Genomic DNA, 27,769 nt, shown 5'->3' with positions numbered 1-27,769 from the left:
CATAAGGAAGAACGCTATTGAAAATTGGGTCGCCACGTCAAAATCCAAGATGGCCGCCACCATATATATGTCTGAAACTTGTGAGCGAAATATCTCGAAAAATAAGCGAAGTACCAACTTCTAATCTGGTATGTGGGTGTATCTAGGCACAAGGAAGAACGCTGTTTAAAATTGGGTCGCCACGTCAAAATCCAAGATGGCCGCCGCCATGTATGTCTGAATCTTGTGAGATTAATATCTTGAAAAATAAGCGAAGTACCAACTTCTAATTTGGTGTGTGGGTGTACCTCGGCATAAGGAAGAACGCTATTGAAAATTCGGTCGCCACGTCAAAATCCAAGATGGCCGCCACCATATATATGTCTGAACCTTGTGAGCGAAATATCTCGAAAAATGAGCGAAGTACCAACTTCTAATCTGGTGTGTGGCTGTATCTAGGCACAAGGAAGAACGCTGTTTAAAATTGGGTCGCCACGTCAAAATCCAAGATGGCCGCCGCCATGTATGTCTGAACCTTGTGAGATGAATATCTTGAAAAATAAGCGAAGTACCAACTTCTAATTTGGTGTGTGGGTGTATCTCGGCATAAGGAAGAACGCTATTGGAAATTGGGTCGCCACGTCAAAATCTAAGATGGCCGCCTCCATGTATGTCTGAACCTTGTGAGCGAAATATCATATCATAGCATGTTTTCTGCGTCTTCCACTTTGTCAACTCACATCACTTCACCGACGGGGGACCTAGGCGTAACGCTTGTTCATTTTCGCCCCAAGGTCAAGGTCACAAGGTCACAAAATTTAGAAAAGTCAATTTTTGATGGTTTTATTACATTGTTCGCTTCCTGATAGGGTGAAATGTCATACATGATCTTATATTATCACATACATCATGAAATACAAGTTTTCCACCAAATTTCAGAATCTTTGACCTTTGAAGGTCACAAAGGTCAAATTTTCAAAGTTGTCGGAATCGAACTGAATTTTCGGTATTGTGTTGCTAACTAACCTCATAACTGATTATACATTATTTTCTATCTCATTTCAAGGTCAGTAACCTTCGTTTTGACATTTCAAGGTCACAAAGGTCAAATTTTCAAAGTTGTCGGGATCGAACCGCATTTTCGGTATTGTGTAGCTAACTAGTCTCATAACAGATAATACATTCTTATTTATGTATTTTCAATGTCGGTTTTGACTTTTAAAGGTCACAGAGGACGACCATTTAAAAGTAGTCCGTCCTTTGTCATTGAATACCCTGACTTGTTGTCGTCTCCTGACTTGTTGTATTTCTAATTGTTGCTTTGAGGTATGACAACAATGCTGGTTCACACAATTGAGTTTTCATTTTATCTTCGAGTAATATCATGTCCAGGAGGGAGAGAGGGGAGGGGGGAGGGGAGGGGGAGGGGAGGGGAGGAGGAGGGCGGAACGGCTAGCTTGGCAAGCGATAGCAGGCTTTTTACTTTTATTTTTACCTCAATGAGGGCTATATATATAGTCCGTGCTTGGAGCCTTCAAGTTCAACATAAAGTTTTTTTATGAAAAATAATGCAGATGTATAACAATCCACCAATGCAAGTTCAGAAATGAATGCAGATCCTTTACTTTGAGATACAAACGCAATTCCCGCCATTTCCACTCACGATCGAGGCCTCCACAGTGACCGCGCCTCTTCTTCCTCCTACAACTTCGTCTCACTTCTTTCACTCAAAATGCACGAAATTCTGCCGCATGAAATTATGGAGAGGCCTCGTCGGGGGGATATAAGGTAGATGAGGAAGGCGTTGTAACAGAAGAATCAAAATAAAAGTGGAAGAACATAAGGAAATGGGAGCTATTCTGGACCCACAGCCAAACCCGACAAACCATTGCAATACACCCCGAACGTCTAACGCCGCCACAAACCACACCATGGAATTGCAGCTGGCGCGGTTTTTTTAAACCATTGATATTAAAATAAAACGTAGCCTAAAACCACCGGGATTTTATGCTGATTCCGAATCTGTGTCTAAAACTTTTCTCCGATGTGTAGTTCTTGAGTTATAAGCGGACATCCAGACAGACACACACACACAGACACTCCTCCTTTATATATAGAGATGATGCAGAGATGAACTGATTCGATTTTGACATCAAGAGGTCAAAGGTCAGAAGTCCTGCTCGGTAAAAATTCTGATACTGTGGTAACTTGTGAACCAGTGATGGGATTTTAACCAAACTTGGTAAAAGTGCATGTTATGATTAAACGATGAACTGATTAGATTTCTGCATCAAAGGTCATGTCAGGCAAAAATGTGATATTTGAAAACGGTTGAAGGGATTTTAATCAAACTTGGTACATGTATGTATAATGATGTAATAATGTGGGCAGAGACATGTTTGTCAACATCGCGACAGTGAAGAGTGCAGTTCTGTTTTTTTCAATTTTAGCTCATCTGGGACATAATTCAGATGAACTTGTGGGATGGCGCATCGGCTATCCATCCGTCCGTAAACACTTGCAACCTATTCTCCAAAACTGCTGATGGAATTGTGACCAAAATTGGCTAAAATTATGTTTGGTGTGGTAGAACTCAAATTTATTCTTGGCATCTTTCTTCTCTTATCTTAAAAAAAAAATATCTTCCCTCTCCATCATAAGTAAGTCATTGTAAGGTTTAAAGGTCCCAAAAGTACTTGAATGTCTATGAAAGTTAGTTTAACCAGACTTTATGGTGTAATGGATAGTGTCCGCTCCGAGTCTGGGAGGTCAGTGGTTCGAACCCTGCCCGAGTCATATAAATGACTTTTAAAATGGTACGTGCTGCATTTATTGGTACTTCTATGCATTGTAGAACTTAATTTGTTTTGACATTATAATACTTTGTTTTACCATTTGTTACGGATCCGTCACTTCCGCCTTTGTTGCTATTATATACTTGTAGGATTCTTAGGTTCAGGTAATGTTAAGAATTTTGTGTGAAATGGAGATTACTTTAGTAAAAGGTGAAAAGAAGTGTTTGTGAAGGAAAAGGGAAGACGCGGCAAAGAAACCGGAAGAAGAGAGATCGAGATGGGCAGAGAGAGGAAGAGAGATAAGAGAGATACAGCCGTAAAGTCGCATCAGGGTTGCGAGCGGACTTTTTTGATATTGGTCGCGAATGAGTTGAGGCTTCCCAGGGGAGGGATTGCCTGCGACATCATCCTATATTGCAATTGCAATTAAACCTGTGTCTGGTTTCATCACCAAGAGTGAGTTATTGTTGGAGGGAGCCAGCACCTCCATTACAGGCTGATACGCCATTTTGTCCTCGAAGAGATTGTCCGCTTGGTGCATCTCGTTTTGTTGCTGGGATTTCCATATCGACCTCACCGTGGAACTCCTCATCCACAGCCGCGCCGTTGGTTTACATATCGGCTGAATTCCCATATCGACCTCACCTTGTAACTCCTCATCCACAGCCGCGCCAATACCTGCCTGTTGTTTTGCCGTTCTGCACGATTTCGACCTTCACCATGTTGGGATTTGTGCACGGACTTTGGGGAATGTTACATTCCACTCACATTTGTCATATCGCGAGTTTACTGCTTTGAGAGTATTGGGGGAATGAACAGGTATTGTTCATTTGGTGCAAATGACATTTTCATTGTACTTTCTTTAATGGTGTGATTATTGTGTATGTGAGAGTTCTTAATACAATTACTTGGTTTTTTTCTACAATTGCGTTGGTGTGGCTTTACCATGGTTTATTAGACCACGCAAAATAACAAATCTTTGTGCCGCGTTCCCTCTCGAGACTCTGAGGTGCACCGTAACCGGGGTTCGGGGAAGAACACATAACACATTGTAGAAGAACAATAGCACTTTTTATGTTAATTCCCCCCATTTTAGGTAAGCATAAATATTGGAACAGATTAGGTTAAAGTAAATTAAAGTCATATAATAGTTAGTATTCAGTTGCATATCAGTAACTGCATCTAGCCTGTGACCCATCGACATCATCAAACTCTTGGTATCATCCTTTGAGGTGCTCTGCCAAGCCTTTACTGCAGCCATTGTTTGTTTTTGGTTGTTTGTTTTGGGGGTTTCTCCTGTTCTCCTGTTCAGCAAGTGTCTCCTGTTCAGCAAGTGAAAGTCTCCTGTTAGTCTCTTTCTGTTCAGCAAGTGAAATAAATGCTCCATTTGATTTAAATCAGGAGATTGACTTGATCAATCTAAAATGTCCCCTTTTTCCCCTGAAGTGTCTATTGCTTACCTTGGCAGTGTGTTTTGCGTCATTATATTGCTCCATGGTGAGGCGCCACTCAATGAGTTTGGAGGAATCACGAAGGGACGTCAGGACGAATGGGGGAAAGAATAGGGGGGAGCGCGGGGAGTTGGATGTGAGGACGGGGATGGTGAGGGTTTTTTGGCAAACAGGGCAACTAATTGGTCTGTCGGCAAAGCAACGTGTAGGATCTGCTAGTCACCAATAAAGAGGAGTAAGCCAGTTCCAGAGGCAGCTGCTGTCTTTGTAATTCTGCTGTCTAAGTCTTCGGTGAAAGGTAATTTGTGATACTTTCACCCCTGCAGGGTGATGTCACTGCCAGTTGTATGTTGTTGTTGGTGATGGACAGTATGTTGTTGGTGATGTCACTGCCAGTTGTTTTAGGGGTTCTTCTTTACAGTTCTGATGATTTTCTGTCTTCAAGTGCAGTTGTTTTCCTTGGCCGACCTGGCCGTTGTCTGTTGCTAAGTACTCTCGTAGTTTATTTAATTTCAAGATATTCCAAATTGTTGTATTTGCTGTGCACAACTTTTGTGCTATGATTCTAATTCAATTATTCTGTTCTTTCAGCTTCCAAATTGTTTGCTATTCTTTCATAGACAGTTCTCTGGTCTTCATGTTGGTTTATGTCTACAGACTCCCAAGGCAAAAGCAAAGGCTAAAACCAAGACTAGACATTCACAGCTCTTTTATGTGTGAACAATCAATGCAACAAGAAACACCTGAGCAATAAAAAGCACCTTTCAGTCATTTATTCTAATACTTATGCTTACCTAAAATGGACTGACTGAACATAAAAGTGTTGTTCTTCAATAGTAAAATATTTATGCATCGAAATACCAAGAAATAAAAGCTGACCTTCTGTACTCTTGCCTCAAATTCATCTTTTGATATAAAATCCAAATTTATTGAGTATATAGCAATAATAAAAAATTTGCCTTCTCTGTTCCAAAGTTCCTCATTAACACGGTTTGTGTATTAGTAATCTCCCTAATTTCACACAAATTAATTTATCTCCATGACATAAAAGTTAAATTATTTGCAGATTATTTTATGTCAGTTGTTGTCACCCACAAGTGCTTGCAATAAGAAATAAGGCTCCGGGGATGATCTTAAAGATTTATGTGAAAGATTAGCGTGCATTCAAAATAAGTTATCAACCTTTCATCAGTTTTTCAAAATACAGGGTTTTTTTTTAAATTCATAAATAAGAGTTTAGGAAAAGTATGTTGATTGGTTTGATGGGGACAAAATTGGGAGAAAGAAAATCAAGTACAAGGGAGAAAGATGTGGAAAAAAAAAAAAAAATGAAAGGTAGAGGTCAAGGTAGAAAATATATATATTCATAAGTTTTCTGAAGAAGAATTGAACATTTGTGAGAATGGGGAAGCCCCACAAAGTAATTCAAATAATAGGCGTAAGACAGCTCATTAATAATCATGACCCTGCAAGTACCACAGCGAGTGAGGCATTGAGAGTGTTATGGAGGAATTAACACCTTCATTGTCCTGACTGAATGACAATTTTGCTTGCTACCTCAGTTTATCTTGCTTCGCCTTTTTCTCCAAATCGACTTATCTATGAATTAAGGGAAGAAAAATGGGGAAATTAGCCAATTTGACTTGTACTCCACATCGACATTGTTTGCCGAAAAATATGGCAATTCGTTTTTCAACATGTTTATCACATCAAGGTAAAGTATTTAAAACGAGCTACAGAATCATGAATCATCACTGTCTGGACATGTTTGATCTGATCATAGTTCGCTGCAGTATACCGCATAATCACTCGACATCAGTATCGGAATTCCATATAGTATTTCACCTGCGCTCAGATCCCATCCTCTCACGGCACTTCAGTGACGACCTCTCGACTCCAGATTTGCCTCACAGCCCGTTTGATAGCTTGATCGGAGATTTATCAATTCCAGATTTACCGTTCGACTCACCCGAAAGCCCGATGTTGGTCAGGGCCACGCCGTATATCTCCAGGCTTATATCTCCTTTGCCTTCCCATCACAACAAGCAATTTCGGCGCTACATTTTGTTGAGGACCCCTGGAACTGTTCATTTAATTGTCCATTTGTGGATTTCATTTGTTGTTTGTTGATTTATTTTATATTTGTCTCCAATATGTAGTTAACGTTAACCTCACTTATGATAGGATGACCGAAAATGTGCCGTGGAAACACATCACCCCATTATAACACTACGTCTATGGGAATATCTCGTCTGCTTGACATTGTTTTGCTTAACGTTGCATTTCCTACGAACACATTCATGATGTTAAGTGGACACTTCCTGTAGTGAGTTTTACATTAACAACAAGAAAGTGCAATAAGAGATTGCAGGCCCTCGGCAGGACATGCTTTTAGTGGTTTTTAAGGCTTTTGTGTTAAAACAAATATGGCGGCCGAACTACATGACTGATGACGTCATGATTTTTTTTTTTTTTTTCTCCACCAATTTATCCCTAGATGATCAACAAATTTCATCTTGATCAGATGAAGTTTTTTACTTGTTGAATTATGACGTCATAATGGAGGCACCTATGACATCATTAGCATTTTATTCCCCATGAAGAGTTCTTTACAATGAGCCATGTCTCAATTTTTTTCTATGCGGGGCTTTTTGAGATATAAGAGATGCAAAGCTTTTCGGTTTTTCCAAGATGGGGCCCGCACCACGTGACCTATGACATCATAATTATCATTAAAAATTATACAGGTGGAGTTGCACCTACGGTAAAAATTTCCTGTCACTCGGACCAGCAGTTGCAGAGAAAATAATATTTAGTCTGTGCGGACAAACAAACAAACAAACAGACAGACAGACAAACAGACTCAAATGCAATACCCTCTCCTCTGGCGACGGTAATTATACAATTTATTTCAGAAAATATCACATTTTGCAAAAAAAATCATTTATGCTCTTCAATGTCTTAAATCGTAGATAAGTCGATTCTTAATGCATGTCAAGGGCCGGACTTCCGGGGAGGGGGGGGGGAGTATCCACTTGTACGCCGAAAAATTCGGTAGTTCAATCTCTAGTTTATTTGAATTGGTTGCATTTAAATCCAGGAGAGTGGTCTTTCTACTTAGGAACGTATTTGATTTTCTAGATTCAAATAAATATTTGAGTTAATGCGATTCACTGTATGTTTGATTCACTTAGGAACTGAATTCACTGAATATTTGAGATAAACAACAACCACAGTTCCCGAAAAAGGCCAACCCCCGCTTGCGGGGAAAAATGGCCTCTAAAGGTGTTTTTTTTTACTGTATGTGTGCCTAGTGCATTCGATTTTCAAATTTTCTGTGATGCAAAGCTGGACATGCCATCAGTTGGACTGTAGAAAAGACAAGAATGCATTTTGGATACAGGTCTGCCTGAATTCCAAAATCCAGTTTTGCTACTTATTTCATCAACAAGGGGTGTGTGTGTGTGTTTGGGTGTGTTTGTGTTTGTTTTACAAAAGCCTGACGAGTGTTTTCTCTGGAGCGTTTCATTCAATTTGTGGATTGATGGTGTTTTGTTGGTTTTATAATGCAAAGATTATGGCAAATGTTTTCCCTCCAATCCTGCACAGCAAATGGAACGAACATCTCTGAAAATGTATCCAGGTGCATGTGCCACGAATGTACCTTTAATAGCCAATCAATTGCTGATAGGTGTAAACGGTGCGAATCTTTTTGTAAAACAAGATGCATTTGTTTTATACAGCTCATTCTCAAGCCGTTAGCATGGTTTAGTCTCTTATTTTTGATCTCGCCTCCGTGGGACATCAAAAGATGCTGCATCCTCTTGTTTTGAAGAGGTTATTTTTGTCTGCAGTATTGGAAATGAGATATCTTGAACATTTTGAGCAGGCCCAAGCAGGTGTTGACAGGTAAAGGCTTTTGTCGAGAGTTTAATTATAACATGTGCCAGACAGCTTGGTTTAGGGCCAATGTGACGTCTTCAATGATTTTACATTTGCGGGGTTTTGGGGGGGGGGGGGGCGGGTTCCTACCTGCCCTTTCCTTTGCTACCCACTCTCCATCCCCATGGATTGTTTCAATACACACCTTCAATTTTCCCTTGCCAAAATTGCATACATAACATCGCCATGATGTTTATATCGGCATGCATTTCTCACGAATTGAACTGCACTTAAATGTGTTTTTATCGATGAATTTAATCTGCTTAAAAAGGTTTTGTTCAAGGCTAATGGCAGAGGTTGAAGATTGATAGAGTTGGGTTTTAAACAGTGGCTGGAAATACAAAGATTAATTATGTAGTGCTTGAGGAATCGAGAAACTCACATGAGGCTCAGCGTTAAGTGGCATTAGGCAAAAGCTTCAGCTCTTGGAGGGAAGGATGAACCCTTGACAGACAGGAAACGCATTCTCAAAAGTGTCATAAGGGGGGGGGGGGAGGGGGGGGGAAGGGAGGAAGTTAAACAGAAGTGTGATGTCATAAATGTAACAGGTTTCAAATTCCAGGTTTGTCGTGTTGGAATAAACAGATGGAGCTAGAGGCCTGACTTTAAAAGTATAGAAAACTCTTTGAGATAATTTATTTCATTCTTTAAGGTCAGCTGGGGGAAGTCATATCAGCTGGAAAATTCACTTTCTTGTGAGGTTAGCTGGGGAAAGTTTTCGGCCTGCCTTTCACAAACCTGCTGTCCCAGCCTGACACTCGACCAAGTAGGTTAGGGCAGAAATTTTGAATTTCTGTGCCGATGGTGTGCCGATGGTGTGCCGATGGTCGCTCGCCTATTCTTTGCGATGGGGGATCTTTCACATCCACCAACTAATTCCGGCAGATGGGACGCCCACTTTACCGTCCATCCGAGGGACAGTGTACACATTGATGAATCACCCTGCCTGTGAAACACCGGGTTGACATTTCATAGCTGGGACGGGATTCAAACGCAGACTAAACAGCTGAGACGAGTGTGCGTACTGTCGTGTGGATGCTCTATTAAGACGGAGCACCCACGGATAGCAATCGAGCTTACTTGAGGCGTTCAGGTCAATGGCGGATTTCACTCTATGCGCGGGAGGAAGAAAGAAAAGAGGAAGAAGCGGGAGATTTACCTCACGGTCTGCGCGCGCCAGCGTCTTCACCCTGTGAAAATTAACTCACATGAACATGGGATTTAGAATTTAAAAAGAAAATAATAAAAGGGTTTATTTACAAGAACTATCGGGACAAGGAAACGCGATGATAAAAACTAAAACCCCTCTATGAGCGCTCCGACACAGACTTCAACTACAAGACAAATGGGAGGATAAATAAAATAATCGTTGTTTGTGTGGAGCGAGCTTATCTCTGTCTGGATGCAGTGTCCGTCAGGTTCGTTCAGGCACCGGTGTTGGCGGGAAGTAGGCCTCGGCGCACCCTTGTCCACTAGGCCTCGATAAGGCCCCCTTCGCACACTGCTAGGCCACTGAGCCACTCGCTCGCCCCGGTCTCGCCCGCTCCAGCGGCAAGCCTCGCTCGCACATGAATGCCAGGGAGGAGAATCGACGGCGCTCCAACGATCCTCCAACGTTCGTCGTAAAGCAGGCAATTTGCAGATCGCAAAGGAAGTTCAGGGCCGACAGGAGGTCCAAGAACGAGAGAGGTGGGTCCAACCGAGAGAAAGGCAAGGGGCAGAAGGGAGGTGCAGGCAGGAAGGAAGCCAAAACGAGCAGAAGTCAGAAGATGTTGGCACACAACCGTTCACCACCAAAGTCCGGACCAAAGAGACAAAATGTCCGCCGCTCCAAGTATCTTGTCCGGGCGGCTCTGACGTCATCCGGGCCTTTCACCAATCTACAAGTCCCTTCTTACCAGTCGTGTGATTCGCCCATCAAACCCTTGTTGTCAATCTATCGTAAGGTGGGCGTGGCCTCAGCCTGCCTGCTTGATGTGTGTTTTGTGGTGATGTCACTGGCTGCGCCCCCATCGGCGGTGCCCCGAACTGGCTTCCTGTCTGTTCTTCCTGTAAGTCTTATTGTGGCGGAGGGGGGGGGCATTTAATTAATGTGTGCACCAGTGGGGGTAATTAATGTATGTGATGCGTTGCCATACGGGACACAAGTATGACCACAGAGGGGACGACATACAATGGAATTCTATCTTTATGCCCTAATTATAGTTAACAAGCCCCGCCCCCTCATGGCGGGGACACATCTCCAACTTATCCGACATACGGGCTAGACAGAACTTATTACAGGTGAGGATTCCCTATCACGACAGCCGGAGCCTAATACCTACACAGATCTACCTGGATCTATATATCCCCCCGACCCAAAATTCATAATAGTACCTTTAGGCATAAAAACAACTGAATAGAAGCATTCATGTATGTGTTCCATTCACTCTTATTCCGAGAGGATTAACGAGCAACTATTTAAATGTGACCTTGTAAACAAGAGAGAAAGTTTTAATGTTTATTTGTAGCTTGCGTGCTTCCCTCGTTCATAAAAAAAACATTCTCATTTTAGAAATGATTAATTGCCCAACATTTGCACGAACGTTATGACAGTTGATGCACAAAATAATTCCAACTCTGCAGAACTGAGGGAAGGACACATACATTACATTACAGTAGTTATTTATACATTTTAACATGTTCTTGTCCATTTCTCATCCTTAAGAAATTGTTCCGATACTGTGTTGGGTTAATGTTTGAGTGGGGTGGAGGGAGGGAGGGAGAAGGATGGCTATTTAAGCCTATTCATTTACTTACAAGTGAAAGTGACTGAGGTTTGACACAAGATACAACAAGATTGACAACAAGATAAGAAACTTATACCCACAGACATCTTGTTTCTCACAGTCTGAGAGTCCTTTAGGTGCTTTTTTTCAAACTCCAAGCGGGCTTTCATGTGTCTTTCACTAAGGAGAGGCTTCCGTCTGGCCACTCTGCCATAAAGCCCAGATCGGTGGAGTGTTGTAGTGATGGTTGTCCTTCTGGAAGTTTCTCCCATCTCCACACAGGATCTCTGGAGCTCAGCCAGAGTGACCATCGGGTTCTTGGGCACCTCTATTACCAAGGCCCTTCTCCCCCGATTGCTCAGTTTGGCCGGGCGGCCAGCTCTAGGAAGAGTCCTGGTTGTTCCAAACTTCTTCCATTTAAGAATTATGGAGGCCACTGTGCTCTTGGGAGCATTCAATGCAGCAGAAGTTTTTTTTGTAGGCTTCCCCAAATCTGTTCCTCGACACAATCCTGTCTCTGAGCTCTGCAGGCAGTTCGTTCGACCTCATCGCTTGGTTTTTGCTCTGATATGCATTGTCAGCTGTGAGACCTTATATAGACAGGTGTGTGCCTTTCCAAATCATGTCCAATCAATTGAATTTACCACAGGTGGACTCCAATCAAGGTGTATAAACGTCTCAAAGATGATCAAGAGAAATGGGAGGCACCTGAGCTAAATTTAAAGTGTCATAACAAAGGGTCTGAATACTTATGTAAATGTGATATTTCAGTTTCTTCTTTTTAATAAATTTGCAAAACTTTCTAAAATCCTGTTTTCTCTGTCATTATGGGGTATTGAGTGTAGATTGAGGGAAAAAATGAATTTAAACGATTTCAGCATAAGTCTGCAACATAACAAAATGTGAAAAAGTGAAGGGGTCTGAATACTTTCTGAATGCACTGTATATTATGATAAAAAGATGAAATGATTAGATTTCTGCGTTAAAGGTCAGAGGTCATGTCAGGTGAAAATGTAATACTTAAGAACAGCTGAAGGAATTTGAATCAAACTTGGTACAAGTAGTCGGACCTGAACATTCGTGGTCCCAACATTCGCAGACCCCACATATTTGCGGTTCATAACGTGAGAGATTCATCTCTTTAATTATTCTACCCGTCCTCCTGCTCTTGGGACTCTGTCTGAATCCTGTGGTGAGGCATTGCTTTAAATTTATTTAAAACAACTTGCATTCTCCTGGAAGAAAAACCCAACTGAAGACAACCCCAGATCATTCCACAAAGCTCGCAACAAGTGTGTTTACTCTTTTCAGAGCCATAAAACAGCATCTGTCCAATCTCAAGAATGAGTTTTCAAACTTGTCTCCTTCCTCTAAAACCTGGTGGCACTTTATCAAGTCTTGCACCCTCTGCCCTCTTTGTGCTTTGTCCCCTCAGGTATGTGCAGGACGCACAAAGTCCACCAGCAACCCTCTCCGACTCAAAATGCCTATATCCAAAACCACTGCTCACCTCCCCTCATTTATTCCTCTTTTTTTCCCACCTGTGGAACCATCTTTCATACTCTTCAATGTCATTCTTCCCTCCAGGTCTTCCAGACAGCTGTTTGCCACCATCTCAAGTCACCCCCCATCTAAAAACATGATATTTTCTACACCTGTTAAACCACTCCCCACCCCTCCCCAAAATTTTGCTTATGTATCCATTTGTCCACCCTTTGCGTCTCCCTTACAACTCATAGTTACCTGCATCCCTTGTTTGTCTGTCTCCATCTATTTTCTCCCTCCGCCCTGCTATTGGCGTTTTCCGTTTTTCCTTCTGTTCCCTTTATGCTGCGTCCTCATTTGTGTTGGCATAGCTCTTCCATGAGCCCAAACCATGGCGTAACTAACAAAAAATTTAAAAAAAATCTTCCCCTCCCACCCTCACTCCTCTACATTCGCAGATTCGACATTCGTGGCATTTTCCAGGAATGTATCCCCCATGAATGTTGGGGTCCGACTGTATAATGTAACAATGTCGGCGGAGGCATATCGGTTGAGGTCACGACGTCGAAGAGTGCCATTCTAATTCTCCTGTGTCTTTGCCTTGTAATTATTGTGCTTACAAATACATGCTTTATTTGGTAAACAGTTTTCAAACCTGCCCGGTTATCCTTTTCTTCATTGTTTCGGCATGGTGTGTACATAATAAATAAACGGAACGTTGTACCCTATCGATTTGCTCCAAAAGAATAGTCGACTTGCACCCTGGTTTCGCTCAGACATGTGTAATAAGTAGACAGGGTGTGGAGTCGAGAGCGCGGTTCTTCAGTTGGGATAGGTTTAACCAATGTTCGCGTTATTGGTTAAACCTATCCCAACAACGCGTTAGTTGGACATGAGGACCCTGCCCGGTTTAGCTACTTCAACCGGCGCCCCGGCAGGTCGAGAAGTTATCCATGCCTCATTCGCTTCAGGATCAGAGTTTGATTGGTGAGACTGAGCGATCCTCCCCCACCCCCCACTTCCACTTTGTGCACCTCTCACTCACCTCCCACTCACTCCCACTCACCCCAAAACCTGTAACAATATATTTACTCTGTAGATATGCAGGAGTCGTGTATATCACTAATAACCACCTTTAGAGGCCATTTTTCCCCGCAAGCGGGGGTTGGCCTTTTTCGGGCACCGTGGTTGTTGTTGTTTTTTGGTCCCCTTTTTGAAGCAATGTTTTACGGCCGGATGCCCTTCCTGACGCCAACCCTTTTTGCCGCCTTTAACGACAAACAGGGAATTACCAGTGAACTGGTACTCAATTAGCCGACCTCGGAAGGATGACAGGCTGAGTCAACCCCCCTGGCGTTAATTCAGCAATCGACCGGGATTCGAACCCAGGATCCTAGGATCCTAAGCCGGCACCCTAGCCGCTAGCCCAACACCAGGGTTGTATATCACTATAGTGTATAATATTGTTTTGGATGTAACTTGAAAATGGCTGTATATCGAATTTCTTCCAAAGCTCATTCATGGTAGCCAATGTTTTATTTTACTTAAGATTAAAATCTAACCTGAGTTGAAGTGCTTTTTTCCATAAACTAATAAGAGTTACTTTAGTTCTGGTCACCTTGGTAAAAATGAAATAAAACAAAACCTTTTGCAAATTTCCTAGACAAGTAACTCCATATCTAAAGATTGTGCATGCTCTCCGAATGTTCATAGATAATAATCGGACCCATTTTGTTATTTCCCCCCAAACATAGACTTGATTGTGCCATGTGCCAACCGATTGATGAACGCCATTCCCAATAGGCTGCATCTCTTCCTTTATACAGAAGGTTGTCTGCATGAGGTGTTCACAGTAAAGAATTGTAATCTGGTTGTTGTGCTCTGGTGAATACGAATAACCTCTCAGCTTTTCTGCTCTTCCTATCCTATTAGTCTCTTACCAGTTTCACCGGAGGGGACTATAGGTTTGCTCTCCGCCTGTCTGTCCGTCCCATCTGTGGTTTTCTCGGCTTTTTCCCCCTACCCTTTAACGTATTGAATTGAAACTTGGCAAATGGCTTTATTATGACAAGTTACAAAAAAAGTTTGAGTTTCAGGACGTTTCATCAATTTTTTTAATTTGTTATAACTTTGCCATGCAAAATATTGGGACCAGTAGGGGACCAGTATATCCCTGCGCATCGTAAGAGGCGACTAAGGGTTGGCGTCAGGAAGGGCATCCGGCCATAAAAAAAAACATTGCCTCAAACAGGGAACCATGATTGTCATGGGGCCCGCAAGGCTAACCCCCGCTCCAGCGGGGAAAATGGCCTTAAAACGATCATTCATTCATTCATTGCTCACTGGTGAAGAATCACAAAACATTCGCATATCCGAATCTTCACCAAAATGGAATCAGTTTGGCCTCGTCACACTCCCAACCTTTCCACCAAGTTTTGTTTGCATCCGTCCACAACTTTTTGAGATATCCTGTTCACAGACAAACAAACAGGCAGACAGGGGACAAAACATAACCTCTGTCCACCTTTGGTGGTGGACGTAATACAATGTATTTTAGAATGTGCTTATCTGGTGGAAATCGACACCATATAGTACATATATGACATAGGTACACAGGTGAAAGGACATAATGGTTAAAAGTCTCTCGAATCACACCAAGTGGTATGGGATGAAACGTCTTGAGAAATATTTTCCATGCTATATGTGTATTTGCATAAATGTGTCAAATTTAGGTTTAGTTATATCACTGGTATCAAAATAACTGTCATATTAAGATTGTTCTTTTTCATGCTGTCATATGGGTGAAACGCTTGTTACTCGACTGTGTCATGCTCTAATGATAAATTAATTTACTTCTGATTGGAGCTAAGTATGCTCGAACATAGCATTTGTAGACGCATAACTTCTGCATGATTTATTGGCTCCAGCCGCATAGTCACAGCTCTCCGACTAGTCTCTCATAATGTACCTTTTCTTTGTTGCATTGCATGTGTATCCACATAGCGTGTTGCTTATTGTGCTGGGTAATGATTGTCTCAAATTTATCTTGCCGATTCCTATTGCTGAGTCACAGCTACCAGCGTCCTGGCCAAATTTCATCAACATGGTTGAGAATGAGGTCAATCCCATCCAGTTTCTGACCAAATAACTTTTGTTACACGCAAATAACCTAATTGATGGAGGATGAAGAACTTGTAGTTGCGGGAGGATGTGATGTCCCTGAAATAGTGGTGTCTTCAGCAGCAACCTTAATGGACCCACCTGTTCTGCTCACATGAAGAAGCAGACACCAGATTAGTTATTCGTGCATTTGTTGCTGCTCGGAGATATTCAACGAGTTTGTCATCTGCTGCAGGGACACTGATGTACTTGTACTTCTCATCTATCATCAGACAGCTGAAGAGGTGAGGTATGGATGGATGCTGGAACATCTCTGTACATTACATGATGTAAGGCAATTCTTACCGCCTCATATTATCAGAAACCTGACTGCTCTTCATGCAATCACTTGGTCTGATTCACTAAGCCAGAACCCCTTGATTATTTTACTGACAGGACAGATAAAGCTATGGATGATGCAGAACTATTTGTAGTCAGGTTTTATAGGCCAACCACATCTTCAACATTAATGATGCACTTCGTGGAGAGATGTTCCATAGAGTTAAAAGCGATGCTGAGAAACTGCCACCACACATGACTCGCTGACACGGCACCTGAAAAGATGTCAGCATCAAATGGTGATTTAGCACTCGGCAACTGTTGCACAACCTGTTCTCACCCTTCCTGAGGAATCTGGCTAGGAGTATAGTGACGCGGACACTCCAATCCCCACTTTAATGCAGGTGGAACCAGTATCGTCCGCATGCACAGAATTATCGACATTTGGCCGCAAGACGAAGAAGTGTACCTGAGCTCTCTGCACATGCAACAAGCACCAACTACCTTGTTCCTTTGGTTGTGGATGAATGTAATAATCCAAATAACCTCTCTACTCAAGAGGCTGAGGATGAGAAGGAACAATCAGACATTGACTACATTCCTTTATGTTTTAACAGCTCATGATAGTTCAATAGGTCATCATTGCATTCTATTTCGATATTATGTGCACATCATTAATATGTAAGTCTCGTATTGTGATGGTATGCTCGATGTGTAATGTTGCTTACTTTCGGCAATAATTGATTCATGGAAAACTGCATTTTCACTTATTTATGCTTACTCTCACATTGTCCTGGAAGAATTATGAAACTATTACATAAAATATTGGAATCATCTTTATATGTATTGTTTTTTTCCAAGGTTTTGCATAAGAATAGTTATCATTTGTGGAGGATGGTTCATGATAAATGTATAATCGCAACGGCGTTCCTATTTTCATCCTCAAGCCAAATTAAATCAGATAATCATGTGTCCAGCTAATGCAAGATTTATGTCTGTAATACCATGGTTCTGAAAATGAGTTTGCTAAATTGCTTAAATATTAGCATAGTTTTCTGTGGTATACCATTGAATACCACAGATAACATTTATGCTGTAGGATGATATTGAGGCTGAAATACACAGCAATTGTTTAAAAGCTCCATGCATTTCATAAACAATGGTTATGGGGACACAGGAAGTGAAATGGCAATGACAAAATAGAGATAACCGGATGGCGCGCTTAACTGGGTGGTAACTGTTTCTCGGTTATCTTAACATTAACTTAACTTTTGCAGACTTATTTAGGAACACAAGACGAACAGAAGAACGACAGTAGGTATGGCTTTCCTGGAGCGCTAAGGTGCGAGATGCACTCACACTATCGGACACCTCACCCATTCTGGTCTCGCACTCACTTGGAACTCTATTACTGCGCTGTTGGCACTCTCTCTTTTGAGGGGGGAGGGGGGGGGGGTCTCGTCTGTGTGGCTCGGTCTTTGTGGTGAATTATGTGCATATGTATACCATCATGTATTGTCCTTGTGCCAAGTATGAACAAAATCGTTCCATACATCTCCGAGATATGGTGGCGGACGGACGGAAGGATGGATGAGACACAATCCATAAGTCCCTGCTTCTGGCTAAGTCCAACGGGGGCTAATAACTGCGAGAAATCTTTGTAAATGTTGTTCGAATGTAATTGATATCACATTTTCCCCATTGATAAGGGTATTGATTATTCCATGGCTTTTACCACAGTACCATTTAAGGCCCCTCACTGTTCCAGATTCAATTGGAGAGGCTAACATAATATATGTCAGTGTGTGAGTCTCCACGCAAATCCACTTCAATATAAACTGTTCATTCTCAGTTCTGCTGTATTGATTGATTCGGCTGTATTGATTGCTGTATTGATCTGCTGTATTGTATTTTTTGATTTATGGGAGCGAGACATAGGTAATGAACGTAGAGCAGCAACGAAGGCTGGAAAGGGTGGAAATGCAGATGGTTCGGTGGATGTGCGGAGTATCGTTGAGAGAGAGGAAGACAAATGATGAATTGCGAAAGATGATGGGAATAGAGCCTGTGATTGATGCTGTGAAGAGGAACAGGTTGAGATGGTTTGGTCATGTGTTGAGGAAGGATGAAAGTGACTGGTTGAGAAGAGTGATGGAAATGAATGTAGAAGGAAGTAGAGGATGGGGAAGACCGAGAAAGACTTGGCTAAAGATGGTGGAAGAAGAAATGCGGGGAAGGGGGTTAACAAGGAGAAATGCAGAAAATAGGGCAAAATGGAGAAGATTGTCATGGGGACCGCAAGGCTAACCCCCGCTCTAGCAGGGAAAATGGCCTTAAAATGCATGTTGTGTTGTTGTTGTCTCAGTGCTGCTGTAATCTATATATCTCGGCAATGCTTCATCATTAAATGCTTTGTCTTGTTTACAATTGCATTTTAGAATGTGAAGCAGAAGAAGCTTTAGACTGGAGCATGGATGAAAACTGCCCTTTCTGCTGTCTGCGGAGGGACAAGGTCAAGGTAAGTCGTCCTTTGATCCAAATACTCTATTGAAGTAATGGTTTTTGAGTATCATAAATATACTCATCGAGGAGACTTTATGTGCTTTCCCTCCTTCATGCACTCTTCGGTACAGTTGGTACTGACTGCCATTTACTTTGATTGAGAACTATCTTTCTCAAATTCATCTAAACCAGGTTCACAACCATCCTTGGCTATGTTGTGAAACGTTGACTGAGATCATTGTGCGAATTAGATGAAAAAGGACTTCGGTCAACACAGTTCAGTATAACATTTTAGTGCTCATTATCTTCTACCTTGTCTTTTGTACCACACCGCTAACACGCCACATATGATGGCGATTATAGAGGGTGCAACCCTAATTATCTCGAGCTTGGGCTGAGAAAAGTTTTCCAACAAATATAGCCCAAAAGCTAGTGTTTCTTCCGAGTAAATTGTAACTTGGGAATTCCTGGAAAATAGTGGGAGATTGATTCTGGATTCCCGCCTTGTCCCGTTTTGTTTTGTTTTCAATTCGGGCTCAGAAAAATTGGGCTCGGACAATTTCCAGCGGCAAGTGTAGATGTGCTAGCGCTTGTGCAGTGTGCTCAATGCACCTCCTTTCCCAACACAAAATACACCATAAATACACAATACAAAAAATACACAACACAAAAAATACACAACACAAAAAATCAACTTGTACTTTGTGGCCTTCAAAGCCACCCCACAACCAAGTTGATAACATTAGAAATGTGTGCAATGGTAAAAGTTAGGTTTATACAAAGTTACATGATTATTGTATGGAAAATGTGGCCGGCATTTTGAAAAATCGGTTTTCTGCAGGGATTGGTTGCAGTGTTATCAGGAAGAACACAAAAGAAACGTTTCCCCCTCCCCCCACCCCCCCACCCCCACCCTCATCTTTATTTTAAGCTGTTTTAATTGCATTCTTTGCAATTTGACTTTATTAGGTTAAATTTATATGTCCCTCTTAAGTATTGAAATCCAATCATTTATTTGTTACAGTGTTATTGTAACACTGTTATTGTAACCATCACAGTGTTATTGTAGAGTAATGAAGATAGTTATTGCTGCTAGTGTTAGTTTTTCAATTTTCTCGAAATATATGTTCCGGTTATTATCCGGATTACATAATGCGGCTGCTTTTATCCTCTGTTTGCCTCTTCAATTTTGAGGCTTTTGCCTGCAACATTATCGGGCCATACAGTGCTAATGAAACTGCATTCTGCACGCACGTCATAGCAAAGGTTAAAAGATCACTTTAATGGAACTGTACATGCTTTGTTCTTTCTGTGTATTAGCAATGCCATTTGGACTCTAATGGGAGGCATACATCAGTTTCCTCCTTTGCATTGGCATGATGTAAGGTTGAATCATTAAAGTGTCTGATGACCACTTTGAGCTTAGCTACACTTCTTGAGAGATCCGATTAATTTTCATCCCGATTCGTGGATAGTGGAATTATAAAAGTTGTAAATGTTATCAGTTTGTGACAGGTTTTTCAGGTACTTAGTAAATTAGATTTTTTTTTTAACCTTGTGTTTATTCTGACATATGTTTTAAGCCAAGCTTGGTTTGAAAATGGACAACAAGTCTTCTCAACCAAATGATGACAGGTATGCTAACCACCATGACAAAAAAAGGTGAAAACGTTTCAGGCATGAGCCCTCCCTCCATCACGTCCAAAACGTCAAGTGCCAGAGACTATGTTAGATTATATCCTGCCAAAAAGGAGCACACCCAAAATGTCGCTTCACTTTTTTTTTTTCTCACAGCAGTTAGCGTACCTTAGTTAACATTTGGTTGTGAAGATTTGTCCTTATTTTCCACCGACAGAGATCAACTCCAGTCCTTAACAAGATTAGTTGGCCATTGTTTGAAATGAAACCACACCCTTGCAAAAAAAAAAATTCTTTCAAATTGGTGTAAATAATGTAATGGAGTTTTGAAATGTTTTGTCCTGTCAGTGCCTGACTGATATAGCATCAATTTCCCATTTATTGTTTTCAGGAGCATTTGGCATCACCAGCTGGATCAGATGATGCTACAGACTCAACAGATGCTGCTGAGCAGTTTGAGAGAGAGACCGAAACATTTTTACATGCACTATTCCAACGGAAAGGTACATAATGTAAACTTTTTTTTTATATGCGTGGTCTTTATATATACTCCTCCACTCCACTCTCACGTCACCCCTACTCCTTTCCACCTTCCCTCCACTTGGAAATAGAGATGGATGTTTTTGACTCGTATGAAATTGAGCTCACCCATAATGTTCACCTCTTGGGATTAGGTAACCGATGATGATAGATTATAATAGTACATAATAATAGTGCATAATGATAGCACATGTATCCTGCGTCGGAGTGGCGACCCGTCCAGGATTGTGCCCAATAGCCAAGGAAATTGCTTCGGCAGCCCTATGCATCATCACGGTGCAAAAAGGAATGGTCATCAGTGACGGCACATTAAGCGCAAGACGCCCTGTTTTATTAATCGCTTCCGTGGTTCTTTATTTATTTACTTTTTCAGTTATTTATTCAGTGTGTCTGTCCAGGCCATAACTTTTTTTTAAACCAATTGAACTTTGTGATCAAATCTTCAATAAAGAAGACATACATACAGCGTACATGCACTGTAATACATACAGTGCCTTCAGAAAGTATTCACACCCCTCAACTTTTTCACATTTTGTTGTGTTACAGCCTGAATTTATAATCGATTAAATTGAAATATTTTGTCATTGATCTACATATAAGAGCCTGGTGTTGGCTTCACGGTTAGGGTGCTGGCTTGGGATCCTAGGATGCTGGGTTTGAATCCCGGTCGATCGTTGAATTAACGCCAGGAGGGTTGACTCAGCCTGTCATCCTTCTGAGGTCGGCAAATTGAGTACCAATTCACTGGTAATTCCCTGCATGTAGCAAGAGGCGACTAACAGGGTTGGCGGCAGGAAGGGCATCCGGCCATAAAACATTGCTTCAAAAAGGGGACCACGGTGCCCAAAAAAAGGAGCCCCGCTCTGTGGGGAAAAATGGCCTCTAAAGGCGGTCTCTCATTGATCTACATATAATATCCCATAATGTCAGTGGAATTTTCTTTTTTAGAAATTTTCACAAAATAACTAAAAATGAAATACAGAAATATCTAATTTACATGAGTATTCAATCCCCTGAGTCAATACTTCGTATAAGCACCTTTGGCAGTGATTGCAGTTTTGAGTCTCCCTGGGTATGTCTATCAGCTTTGCACATCTGGATTTGGGAAGTTTCTCCCATTCTTCCTTGCAGATTTGCTCAAGCTCTTTCAAGTTGGATGGGGAGCGTCAGTGAACAGCCAAGGATATCGCTACGAAAATCTTCGTCTTTCCACAGATTCTCAATGAGATTCAAATCTAGGCTTTGGCTGGGCCACTCAAGAACTTTCACGTTCTTGTTCTGAAGCCATTCCAGTGATGCTTTGACTGTATGCTTCGGGTCATTGTCCTGTTAGAACGTAATTCTTCACCACAGTCAAGGTCTTTTGCACTCTGAAGCAGGTTATCCTCAAGGATTTGCCTGTATTTGGCTCCATTCATTGTTCCCTCTATCCTTAGAAGTCTCTCAGTCCCTTCCACTCAAAAGCATCCCCATAGCATGATGCTGCCACCACCATACTTCACGGGAGGGATGGTGTTACATGGGTGATCTGTGCTCGGTTCCGCCAGAAGTAGCGCTTTACATTCAGTCAAGAGAGTTCATTTTTTGTCTCATCAGACCACAGAATGTTTTGCCTTATGCAAAGAGCCTTTCACGTAGCTTTTTGGTGAGCGAGCTGTCATGTGCCTTTTTCTCAGGAGTCGCTTCCGTCTGGCCACTCCCTTGTTTTTATACCCTTCCCCAGATGTATGCCTCCTTACAATTTTATCTAAGAGTTCTACGGACAGTTCCTTGGACTTCATGGTGGAATTTCTGCTCTGACATGCACTGTCAACTAACTGTGGGACCTTATACAAAGAGGTTTCTTTCTTTCTAAGTCATGTCCAATCAATTGAATTGGCTATATTTGTGCATGTTGTTTGTGTCCTTTATAATGCCCTTAAAAACAGTGAGTTTCCTGTTTGTGATGATTTTCAATTTTGTTTGATTGGCAGACAGAGCAAAACATTATCTTAATCCTCTCTGTGCATGTGTGATCGGGACAAATGCTGAGCCTAAATAATGTTGAAACGAGAAACTTGTCTTCCAATTCATGTTCCGATTTGTGTTCAAAATCTAACATTCCCTGGTGTTGGGCTAGCGGCTAGGGTGCCGGCTTAGGATCCTAGGATCCTGGGTTCGAATCCCGGTCGATCGCTGAATTAACGCCAGGGGGGTTGACTCAGCCTGTCATCCTTCCGAGGTCGGCTAATTGAGTACCAGTTCACTGGTAATTCCCTGTTTGTCGTTAAAGGCGGCAAAATTGTCTGGATTGGTCTCCCATCTCCACTGCCGCTGACATCAATTCTTCCTGGGAATTCTTCCAAAGCAAACTGATCTCTCTCATGCACAGATTTATCCCATCTCGCCTTCAATTGTCTTACCCTTCCTCCCGTCCATGGTACACTGAATCTTGTGGTGAGGCAGTTGCCCTGAAACAACTTGCCTTTGCCTCTTGGAAGGCTAATCCAACTGAAGGAAATCTCAGTTCCTTCCACCAAGCTCGGAACAAGTGTGTGTCTACCCTCAGGAGTGCCAGGAAGCACTATCTCTCCTCACTCAAGAATGAACTCTCAAACCTGTCTCCTTCCTCCAAATCCTGGTGGCGTCTGGTCAAATCCGTTTCTGGTGTTTGTTCCCCCTCCATCCCCTCCCTTACCTCAAATGGCCACACAGTTGACATCGCACGTGACAAAGCCGAATGCCTCAACTCTGTGTTTGCCTCGAAATCCTTAGTCCCAAACCCATCTCTCTCTGTTCCCTCCTTTCCCAGTCGAACCCAACTGCTCCTGGACTCTGTGTCCTTCTCTCCTGACAAGGTGGAGGAGTTTTTGTCAAACCTCGACTCTGATTCTGCAACTGGACCAGACGGCATCAGCCCACGGGTCCTAAAATCCTGCTCTGCCGCTCTATCTCACCCTCTCTCTGTTCTTTTCACCCTATCTTTTGCTCATGGTCATCTGCCAGCATCCTGGAAATCAGCTAACATTACCGCTTTACACAAAAAAGGTGCAAAAACAGATCCTTGCAACTACAGACCAATCAGCCTGCTCCCAATTATCAGCAAAGTCATGGAATCCATCATTGCTTCGGATATGAAATCTTTCCTCTTCTCCAATGGCTTGATCTCTGATCATCAATTTGGTTTCAGACCAGGTCACTCTACTCTGGACATGCTGCTTCTGCTGTCTCAACAATGGATGGAGGTCCTCAATGCCAAACAGGAAATCAGAGCTGTCTCCCTTGACATATCAAGAGCCTTTGATACGGTCTGGCACCCAGCTCTGCTCACCAAACTCTCCTCCTATGGTATCCATGGAAATCTCCATGCATGGCTTGCGGACTTCCTCTCTGGTCGTAGTCAACGTGTGGCCCTGAATGGATTTCTCTCATCTCCCCTTCCTGTTCAGGCTGGAGTTCCCCAAGGAAGTGTGCTGGGCCCTGTGCTTTTTCTGGTCTTTATCAATGATCTCTCTGACTCTCTGGAAAATCCTCTCTATCTCTTTGCTGATGACTCCACTCTCTGCCGCTCCATTCCTCTTCCCTCAGATCGGCAGTCTGCAGCCTCCTCACTCTCTGAAGACCTGGACAAAATCACAGACTGGTCAAACAAGTGGAACATGTCTTTCAATCCTGCCAAATCTCACTCTCTTACTATGTCTCTCCGAAAAGATCGACTGGACAACCCTCCCATCTACTTTCTCAACAATCCTCTCCAAGAAGTTCTGTCACTCAAGCTTTTGGGTCTCACTATCTGCCATGATCTTTCTTGGGAAAACCACATTTCCAAGCTGGCCTCCAAAGCCAGTCGCCGACTGGGCATCCTCCGTCGTGCGAAGTCCTTCCTCGGCACACCTGAGCTCCTCACCACATACAAGGCTTTCATCCGCAGCTCTATGGAATACTGTTCTCCCCTATGGGCTGGTGCTCCTGCCTCACACCTGGCTCGGCTTCACGCTGTTGAATCCAAAGCTTTCAAAATCATTGGAATCTCCCGCGATGAAGCTATCTCTGAGGGCCTTTCACTCACTCACCGCAGGCAGGTAGGTGGTCTTTCTGTCTTCTACCGACTCCTCTCCGGCCTTGCTCCCCCAGCTCTCTCTGTGCTCTGTCCCCCAAATATTCCTACAGGTCGCACAAGATCTGCCAGCAACCCTCTGATGGTTAAACTGCCGAAATCTCGGCTCTCTGCTCACCTTCACTCTTTCATTCCTCTTTTCTCCCGCCTGTGGAACAAACTCCCACACTCCCTTCAATCCCTCTCCTCCCTCCAGGTCTTTAAAACAGCTGTTCACCACCATCTCTTATCTTCCCCCATCCATAACCTTGATCTTTTCTACCCCCACTAATTCACCCCAGATCCACCTTGTTTGAAATTCCAACTTATTTCCTGGAAATCCTGGCAGTGTCCATATGTTTATACCTCTCCCACCCCCCCCCCCCTTCACATGCCTCCCCCCCTTCACATGCCTCCCCCCCAAAGCCCTCTCCCTCCCACAGATCTCTCGATGTCTCCATGTCTCTCGGTCCCTGCTCTCAAATGTTGTGTTTGTGTCCTTCCCCCTCTCTCCCCATCTTGTCTACCGCTCCCGATGTTATTTGTTTTATGTGTCTGTTTGTCTTTCTGTGTGATTAATGTTCGCTCTTTCACGAGCCTCGATCTTGTATACAAAAAAAAAAAAAAAAAAAAAATGGTTGGCGTCAGGAAGGGCATCCGGCCGTAAAACATTGCTTCAAAAAGGGGACCAAAAAACAACAACAACCACGGTTCCCGAAAAAGGCCAACCCCCGCTTTGCGGGGAAAAATGGCCTCTAAAGGTGGTTATTTTTTTTAATATATATAATTTAAAAATGTTATCGTCGATCATAAACTGACAAGACAGACAGACAGACAGATGGACGGACATGAACCAATTGCTTAACTTTACTTTTTGCTTCATGTGCGCAGGGTAATAACTATTTAGTCTTTTTTGTAGGCGACGATACCTTCATGTTCCATGTCGAGAAGAGCACCACTTTCCGGTTTACTAATGTCGGTCACCAATCTCTTTCTAACAAGTGCTTCTGTGTACATTACTTGTACCTGATATACGTGGTGCCTTCATAAATAAAGTTAATTGAAAAAGACACTTGCATTAGTCAAACACACACCAAAACTTTTATAATGACATCAATTTATATATTTTCATTGCAAATACTAATACTGTATATTGTAAAATAAAAGTTGCCGTGTCTTTGTCTGTTGAGTATCTCATTCATAGATCCTTCCAACTGGCCCATGTACGTCTAGTTCGTTGGTGACTTTAATATCAATCCTGTGGAATCTCGTGGAATAATCTAGGGGAAAAAGAAAACCTCACAATAATGTGGAAATTAATTTCTTTGCAATTGTTTTGATCTACTCTTATCGGAATGAAGTTTCAAACTTGCCATCATACGTTCATAAAATTTGCTTTTAGCACTCACAGAAGCTGACTGAAATGAATAGACCTTATAAATGCTTTTTCCGTTGTTGAGGACTGGTCGATTTATTTGTTTTATTTCCTGAAAATAAATCCTGTCATGGTCGGTCTTTATTTTCATCTCTAAATCTTTGAATGATCATCTCTAAATTTTTCTAAATGATCTTTTCATCTCTAAATCTTATTGCTTGTTTCAAAAAATTGGTCATTTGCTCTCAATTCTATGTTGCTTTCTAGCATGAAATATCATTGTTGCATTGGTTTGCATTTGTTGACAAATCAGTTTTCTGATGAGAAAATTAAGTGTGAAAGCACTTCCAGACTGGTGTTGGCAGAAGCTTTTTTGTAAACGATCTTGAGACCATTTCATACTCCGTGTGATGGTGATTCCTGATAATTATCTGTAGAAAGCTCTTGCTTTCCTCAGAAATAATCCCCCTACCCCACAACCTCCCCCCCCCCCGGGCCCACCCTTGATGAGTCTAACCTATCTACATACATTTTACCAAAAATGCATTTTCATGGTTTCACCCCCTCCCCACCCCACTCTCTTCTCATCTTTGCAGAATTCCCCAGGGCATGCAACCCAGCAATCCCACTGGTTGCTCGTGAAATAATGTACCGCATGATTCGTCAATTTGCTGCCGAGTATGCCCATAGGCAAGACCCTGCACCAGACAAAGAGAGAGAGTCTTCAAGAGGGACTCTTACGGAGAGACTTGATCGTGCTTTCATTCCACATCCCTCCACCCTTGGGTGCGCATGCATCCCTTTTTCACATCATCTTCCTTAAAGCACTCTTTCCGAATGTAACCTCTGGCTTATTGTTATTCTATTTTCCAATATGATTTTGATGCATGAAAAGTGCAGCATGTGATTACTTTCTACAAGGGACCATGTACTTGTATTGATTTTTTTTTTTTTTTTTTTTTTGAGAGTCGAAGCCTCATAGAAGAGCTGTTTAAAGGGCACACAAATTACACGTGCACACACATACAGACATGACATGAAACAGGACTTCACTTCATATTAATACAGCCTTGGTGGAAGTGACGTAACTTCACATGGGATTCTGGGCACAAGTCATGTCCTCCTCTGCCCACTTTTATTTCCGCAGTCAGCAGGAGTAGTTGCAAAGAACTCTCCCTCACCTCCCACTCCCATAGAACAGCAATCCCCGGCATTTATCCATGCTCCATCAGCTAAATGGTGAGCATCAAGTGAGGAAGCTGCACATGCAATTTTTTTTTTTAATCTTTGGTATGACTCGTCCAGAGTCATAATCGAACCACCAACCTACCAGACTCAATAGTAGATTCGCTTAACCACATTGCTATTGAGTCTGGTATTAATAAATGGAATAATTTTACAAGTCCCATAAGTTTCGCTTCCTTTTTTCTCCTACCCCAGACTCCTTTCTCCTTCCTTCCCAACTTCTTAATTTCCTTTTATCTACACACATACATATAATGTAAAGAACTCTTAATCATGGTCATGATTAAAAAAACAAAAAACTTGGATTGAAGAAAGTGGTTTTCTAAAAAATTGAGGCAACCTGTAAAAAGTGGTTGCCTGTTTTGTATAAATAGCTTCTTTAGCATCAGATTAAGCATCAGATTATAATTTAGCATCAGATTTAGCGTCTTGAGATTAAGGCTGAACCTTTGGTTGACTAAAAAAAAAAAAACCACCTTTAGAGGCCATTTTTCCCCGCAAGCGGGGGTTGGCCTTTTTCGGGAACTGTGGTTGTT

At 42.2% G+C, this 27,769-nt stretch overlaps 1 protein-coding gene across 7 annotated transcripts in view; it reads left to right on the top strand.

Moving 5' to 3' along the window:
• LCORL (ligand dependent nuclear receptor corepressor like) overlaps positions 1-27,769 on the top strand; it is a 212,492-nt gene that overhangs the window by 112,284 nt on the left and 72,439 nt on the right. For all 7 annotated transcript variants that reach the window (XM_078772400.1, XM_078772398.1, XM_078772401.1 and 4 more), the window contains exons 3-5: positions 18,297-18,376; positions 20,390-20,501; positions 26,585-26,774. In XM_078772400.1, the coding sequence (XP_078628526.1) occupies positions 18,297-18,376; positions 20,390-20,501; positions 26,585-26,774 (382 nt within the window). The remainder of the gene's footprint in view (positions 1-18,296; positions 18,377-20,389; positions 20,502-26,584; positions 26,775-27,769) is intronic.

Source organism: Myxine glutinosa, chromosome 2 (genome assembly GCF_964187855.1).
Source record: "Myxine glutinosa chromosome 2, kmMyxGlut1.1, whole genome shotgun sequence".
Lineage (NCBI taxonomy): Eukaryota > Metazoa > Chordata > Myxini > Myxiniformes > Myxinidae > Myxine > Myxine glutinosa.
Note: the sequence above shows the minus strand (reverse complement) of the source record. Positions and strands in the feature narration are given on the sequence as shown.